This window comes from Cryptomeria japonica, chromosome 10 (genome assembly GCF_030272615.1).
Source record: "Cryptomeria japonica chromosome 10, Sugi_1.0, whole genome shotgun sequence".
NCBI classification, from domain to species: Eukaryota; Viridiplantae; Streptophyta; class Pinopsida; order Cupressales; family Cupressaceae; genus Cryptomeria; species Cryptomeria japonica.
This window is the reverse complement of record NC_081414.1, coordinates 674,634,711-674,642,189: the sequence shown is the minus strand read 5'-3', so window position 1 is coordinate 674,642,189 and position 7,479 is coordinate 674,634,711. Positions and strand designations below refer to the sequence as shown.

Sequence of the window (7,479 nt, the reverse complement as noted above, 5' to 3'; positions counted from 1 at the left end):
CTTTGGTTGATTGAAAGTAAAATGAATAATATTATATTCTTTCAGTGGTATTATCTATGTGCTCAGTTCAATAATTTGTCAAATGTATGTCCATTGAAAACAGACTTTCTATCAATTGCAATTCAAGCCTGATCTGAACACGACACATTGTGGCATATGTGAACCTAGTAGTCAGATATGACTTTATCATTTCTTTAGATAGCTAATGGATAAGTTAGTATGTGCATTTTATATTTAGTGGATTATGTATGTTGAATTGATATTTTATTTAGCATGCATAATTATCCTTTTACTAGTAAGGTCCAATTTGGTTTAGCTTATGTATGAAAGGTAACCTCGGTCATAGATAGCAAAAGATCCAAACAGGGTGATGTATTATGTTGTTTGCTTGCTTGTTTGATGATATTGTCAAAGATGATATTGTCTCTCAATGGTAAAACATCAGTTTGCAAGTATGTCAATAATTTGGCCATATTTTCTCTAGCATATTGAAATGATTGCAAATTCCAAATATTATTCTATACACAAAAAATACTGGTTTTACAGCACTAGGTAAGCCTGCCAATTAACATGCTTGACTCTGACCTATCAACTTGTTTTAGGAATCTACTAATAATCAGAATATGGTTCTCTGGTTTACTGAAAATAAGTTTTAACCCCATGTTTTCTCCCCATGTTTTCTAATTAATTACTTGTACATTCTGTAGATGGTATTGTGTTTCTTTAAATAGTAAAAACTAAAACTAAGTGAATATATTATAAAAGGTACTATTCTGCATTTCCTTACATGTAACAACCATGTAAACACATTAAACATAACAGTCAACGGAAACACCTTGCAAGCCAGTTATTTGCAGTGCAGGTTAAAAAATTTCTATTTACATATTCCAACAGTACACCATTAGAACATAAATATTAAAACAAAAGTTTTCATTGACAATATGCATTGCTTAATAAGTAACAATGTCTCCAACAAGGAGAAATATGCCCTTTATCCATCCCATTCGGTCAATTTTTTCGGCCCTCTACCAGAATTACATGATAGCCATGTCTGCAGCACACAAAACAGCAATAATACCATATTGTGAATAATTTATCCAAGTTATTCCCACGTAAGATGCAGATAAATAGAGTTCTAACAAAATGTAAACATACCACATTATTTATATTGATTAAAACTGACAACAGATAACAGTTAACATACGTCGACTTAAATGGTACGCTGGTAGCTCCAATGGGTGTGTTGAAAGCAACCTCTTGAAAGGGGCCTGCCATCTTCCCTCGGGGAAACCATCCAAGATCCCCACCTTTTTTACCTGATGGACATTCTGAATACTCAGCTGCGACCTGTACGAAGACACAGCAAACAAAGATGTAGTGCATACACATTTAAATAACTCAAAAATTACTAGACTAAGGTTACAAAAATTATCACATGGCTCTAAATTACAGCATACTACACTCGAGAATATATACTATTTATCTCCACCTTACTAACTACTAAAAATTCTATACTTGTTAATTTTTTGGTTAGAACTGCGATGTTGTGCTGCGTTGCCCCGTGGGCTAGGGTTCCTGCTTCCCCTGGTCGTGCGGCCCGAAGTTGGGCAACTGTCGTGAAGGGAGGTGGGTTTCAAACCCAACTGGGTGTGGAGGCGACCGGCGGTTCTGCGGAGGCACGAAACCAGCATCGCGTAGACGCTCGGGCTGATGGCTTGCGTCAAGGTTTTGGTTTCCAAACCCGCTCTTGGCCCATTTCCACGAAGGACAGGTGGGAGGGGGGGAAGCGTTGGGAGGGGGTTAATCCAGAGGGTTTCCTATTCTCCACCGGGAGGTGTTTTCCATGGAATGAGTAACCCGTCCCCTATTGCTACGGCTTTAGTCCCCACAGCCAAATCAACTCCCCATTTTTCTGTCGGAGGTTGAGAAGGAAGTTGAACATAATGAAGTGGTTTTCTCAGAGTTAGGGCTTATTGGGCGCTTCAAAGGCAAATGGCCGAGTCTTGGTGATTTACACAAATGGATCGCAATTAATTGGGAACCCTTGGTGCAGGATTATGTTCAGATCTACCCACATGCTCGTGGCTTTTTCGTTGTGGTTTTCCAAAGTGTGGCAGACAGAAACAAAGTCCTCGGCAGTGGTCATTGGAGTTGGGAGGACAAACACATTTTGATGATGAAACCGCGGCATCCGACTTTCAACCCTGAATCGGAGTTCTTCGATCGGACTCCTCTTTGGATCAGACTTCCAAACCTTCCAATGCAGTATTTGGTTTGATGCCTGTTTTGAAGCTGTCGGGAACTCCTTAGGTACGTTTTTAATGGCAGATGAAGACTCGTTAAATTTGTTGCATACTACTTTCGCTCATCTGTTGGTTGTGGTGGATGTAACCATGGGCCTCCCTTCTGAAATTTCCAATACATCCTCCAAAGGGAGCTGGCTTCGATCTGTAGATTATGAAGGGATTCCTTTCAGATGTAGGCGATGTTTTAAGATGGGGCATGCTGTTGATTCGTGCTCTAGGCTTAGAGTGAAGCGTTCAGCATCTTGGTGGAAAGAAGTTACTCCACATTTTTATACAGTGGATAAGGTGGTCAGCGATCCGTCCCCTCCCCCCCCAAAAAAAAATCATGGGGGATCTTTCTAGTGATAAGGGTTTGGACCCAACAATTAATATACAAAGGGCAGTCGGTGGTTTGGGGTGTGCAAATAATGGAGGTTCTCCTTTGGTTGACAGCTCTACACAGGTTGGTTGTGCGTCTAAGCAAAAGATGGAGGGTGAAGTCGTGGCTGATCAGAAGTTGGAGGATGGGTCTGGTTCCCAAAGAGATTGTTTTGTAGGTTTTAGGGAGGGGCACCATACTATCCAAAAAGTGGATTCTGGGATCCAAAATCTGAAGTTGCTAGAGAATGCTCAAGCGGATGGATGGATTGAGGTGAAACGGAAGAAAGGTAAGAAGGGTTTGGTTGGGAGTGACTGTATTGCCCCTCCGCTGGAGGGGGGAGGTGGCTCCCTAATTGTAGCCACCACTGGTTCAGGCCAGTTTCAATCCCGGTTCTATTAATAAAATAATCTTATTACCGACAAAAAAATAAATTCTGTACTTGTTGAATTTGACGCTTCACTCCTTAAAGCATGTAGAAACTCTAACAGAAAAAGTTAACGAACAATGCATCCATAAAAAGGGAAAAGCAAAGTCACTGCAAATTTAAAAAATATGATGCAATTTCAACAGAGCAAAATTCAATTTGCATGGAGTGCCACATATTGTTATATAGTCACGCATAAAACAATGCTCCTAATGAGACCAACAAATATGATGCGATTTCAACAGAGCAAAATTCAATTTGAATGTCATGCCACATATTGTTATATAGTCACGCATAAAAAAAATGCTCCTAATGGGACCAACATAACGTAAACAATAATTCCATCTTCAGATACAAAGACCATGTTTAGAAGATTACCTTCGCAAATTCAGCCGGAGGCACCTTGTCTCCATTGCTCAGCCACCCGTCCTGTAGTTTCTTGTATGCCTCGTTCATCTTCCCTTGTTTCTCACATAGAATATGCCTAGCTGAAAGGATAAAATGACAATGTAAATGCCGGTCTCTTTTTCTGAAATTGCATGACTAGCTAAAATTATTTATAGGATGAACTCAGCAGCTTAGTGTACTCCCTTATGCTTTCATCGTTAAAACCTGTGTAAGCATGTTATAGTTCTCATTAGTTCACCAAGTTCTTTAGGTAAATGAATGTCTCTGTCTGTGTATATACCAGACTAGATGAACATCCACCTGTGGTTCAAAAAGACACTTTTATGCATCCTAAGTCTTAAAATACCACAGACTGCTACAAAAGGCCTCCCAAGCATAATCCCCATAAAACTAAGTAACACAATGAAACATAAGATTACAACAAAACTTTCCCTACTGCTCAATGAGGATCTAGGAATTCCCCTACAAAATTAATATTATTTCTATCCTTTTTCTATGAATACTTCTGACATAAAAATCATTTTACCGTTTCTTTCAGTAGTTTATAAATTATAGTTTTCAATTCTGTTGATGGGGAAGTTTGCACTTCTGTCAACACAGAATAAAATGCATGGAGTCTATCTTATTCTCTCTTGAATAAGGAAATCTTGTATGCCATCTGACTGTCCAAACAAGATAACCCCAAGGTTTCTAGTGTCAGGTCTTGACTATGCTTAGGATAACTCAGTGATAATGTGATTTGATGGTAATCACAAAGGGACTTACACATCTAACAAGCTGGTTTGCATCTGGTAGAGCAATCTAATTGATGCTTTACTTCTCAAACTGGTAAAAATAAATAGCAAAGTGGTAGGGTTTAGAGAATCTAAGGACAATGATAGTAATGGCTGGTGCTGCGGGTAGACAGACTTCACATAAAACCAATTCCTGCTTAGCCAGAGGTAAACTCACAACGCCACAGAAACAGTGCAATCTTCAAAGGGAAATGAAGGATTTTTAGATCAATAATATTCATTTAGATACCCAGTCCTGGCACAATCAAAACAAATATCCACAATTGAACTGATAGCAATAATAGGCTCAGACTAACCATGCATAGAGACTTACAGCTAGCAAATCTCCAATGGTATAAACTATAAATTGATCAGATATCCTCTCACTTACCATTAAATCACTGATATCATTAAATCACTATTAAATCAGATATTGGAGACAGGGTGTGTGTGCGCAACACAACAAATCTCTTCGTTATCAAAAATTCTTGTTTAATTTTCTCCGTTGAGTGTTCTTTAATGCAAAAAACTTTCATGTCAAATACTCTATGCAAGATCTTTTTATCTTTGGATTTTCCAAAACACGTGATAAATATGAAAATTGAAAGATACATCTCACAAAGTGTTGGATTATTTGTCATTGATGTCAAAGGTTTGTTGGTCTTGTTAAGACTTTGGCTATGAATTTTTGTTGAGCTGCCTACTTGTGTGCCTGGTTGAGCAGCTTGAGCTGCTTGTGTGCTTTGTTGAGCTGGCTGGCTGGTTGTGTGCTTCAGCTGTCTACTTTGCTAGCTTTGATCACCAGTTTGAGCTGTGTGCTTGCCTGTCTTCTATCAGCAGCCAAATCAGACATTTTGCCATGTCATGGGTTGAATTTTCTCCTTGCCACATCAGTATGTTGTGGGGCCCCTTTTTTTTTTGAGAGTTGATTTTTTTTCAGAAAAAATATATGGAGATGGAGACTCCAAAAATTACGGGAGCTCATTTATCGTGGATTCCCACGTTCTCTCTGCTGGGTGCTACCTTAGGCCTATGATGCCGTTTCTTTTTTGTGGATATTAAAGTCGCACAGGCCATGATTTGGTCAGGAATTGAAGTCATACTCTGCAGTGACTCTAGTATTGGACATTTTTTGGAAAAAAAAAAAAACATTTCTGTTTACTCCAAGCAGCATGCATATTCTACAGGGAGGTCGTGCAAATTTTTCATAGTGCAAAAGCATTAAGTTTTTGTAACGCTTTCCTACACAACAGTTTTTTTTTCTCACAATAGAAAGGCCGTTTTTTATATGTTTATTGAATCTTTGTAAGATTATTATTTTTTTTTCTCCATAAAGTTTGCGATGGATGATTATCAATAACAGAGTATGCTTTTGGAATCTTTTGACTTTATTGGAGTTAGTGGGTGAGGGTATTACGTTTTTTTTAATGATGAGTTTATTCTTGGCGCCTTGGTTTTGAATGAAGGTCTATGAGAGAATTTATTGCAGCTGTTGTGGGTAGCAGTGGCTTGCACTGATGTGTTTTGATCTTTGAAGTTGAGGGTGCCATTGCGAGTGGTAGAGTTTTGAAGTTCTGTTAAAGTAATAACACTTCTCATCTTTGCATCGGGTTGCTGTGTTAGTATTTCCTTATGATTTAAGTATTGTGTATCTGCTGTTTGTATGGGGATGCATTTACTTGATGCTGTGCTCTGAAGAAGTCTTGAGGGCAAAGCTTTTCTTAAAAATTATGAGAGACAGATTGGTGAATGCTTGAGGTTGGAGCCTCTGTTACTCACAGTCGGTGCTGTGAAGAGAGTTGGAGCTCTTTTTCGAATTTTGCTGTGTATTGTTGGGTTGGAGCCCACTTGATTAATAAGAGTTTGATTTACCGTGGTTTTTTCCCGAAATGGTTTTCCAAAAGAAAAAGTTTGTGTTCTTGTTTTATGTTATGCTTGCATTTTCTTATCTATGTGTTAATTGGTTTCATAAGTTTGCAGAAGTATTGAAAAAGTGAAAACACTGATTCACGTCCCCCTCTCAGTGTTCTTTCCTGTGAGGTTCTCACAAAGTTCTTAACAATAAACTGCCAATCACTTTGCATTTCTAAACAGATCTCAAAAACACTGTTTGCATCTAAGAAATCAAATGGTCTCAAAACCAGAATTACCCTATGAACTACATTTCTCTTCTACTGCATGCACTCCATAGCAATATTTGTACAAAACAGTACAAAATTCATGTTTTTGGCTTCATTCACTTATGCTGTGTAATGTCCACACGTGGGGTTTCCATTGATTTAGACCTGGGATAACAAACCCAACTTAAGGTGACAATTGTAACATATAATTTTATCAAATACAAAGACATTTCATTACAATATTTAACTTAAAATTCTAGGAACAATTGAAAAGATAGAACTTGTCTTGATTGTTTTGTTTGATTTGACAATGGACTTATGCTGATCATAAATCTCCCCCAAAACTGATTACAATCTCCCTAGAAGTCTGCTGTAGAGCTTCTTGCGTTCTCCTCATAACTCTGCAAATGATCTTCTCCTCATCTTGTAATGTCCCTTATTGATGGCTTGACATATAACTATATCTTGTTTACTTCGTTTGAGGTTGATACAAAATGTGCCTTTGATCCTTTAATGATCAGATTGCTATGTCTGAGTGGTCTCTCTTTATCATGTGATGAGTGGAAGAATAGATATGCCTAAGCCTATTCACTGTGTCTGATTTTGATCCTTATGTCACTGTGAGAACGAGGGACGCTGTTTCTGATTTTCACTCCTTAGTTTCATGCGTCAGTGGCTTAGTAGAATGGTGGATATACCACCCTTTCTTACTATCTTGATAGCTTGCTATGATGTGAATAATACATAATCCCTCAATTTGGAAAATAATCTAAGTTGCAGGGTTCGCCCCTGGGAAGCCCTGGTACAGGTCCGGGTTTGACCGGGTCCGTGGTACGGGTCCGGTTCGACCTGGGTTCGACCAGGGTTCGTAAAACCCAGGGTGGGTTCGACCCGGGTCGAACCCAATCGAACCCGGGGTCGAACCCAGTCGAACCCGGGCGGACCCAGTCGAACCCGTGTGGCTGGGCGGCCCAATAAGTTAAAAAACAAACCAAATTTTTTTTTTTTTTCAATTCCGCCTTTAAAAAAGCGAAAATTATAACCTAAAAAACACTTCTAAAACATCTTATTGACACATTTCACCTCA

The 7,479-nt window shown here is 38.8% G+C and overlaps 1 protein-coding gene across 1 annotated transcript in view; it reads right to left on the bottom strand.

The window, feature by feature from the left end:
• Positions 1-754: 754 nt before the first annotated feature.
• Positions 755-7,479, bottom strand: part of LOC131077034 (uncharacterized) — a 29,055-nt gene continuing 22,330 nt past the window's right edge. Inside the window, exons 2-4 of the mRNA XM_058014398.1 lie at positions 3,470-3,579; positions 1,205-1,347; positions 755-1,051 (exon numbers count right to left, since the gene is read on the bottom strand). Of these exons, the coding sequence (XP_057870381.1) occupies positions 1,009-1,051; positions 1,205-1,347; positions 3,470-3,579 (296 nt within the window). The 3' untranslated portion in view covers positions 755-1,008. The remainder of the gene's footprint in view (positions 1,052-1,204; positions 1,348-3,469; positions 3,580-7,479) is intronic.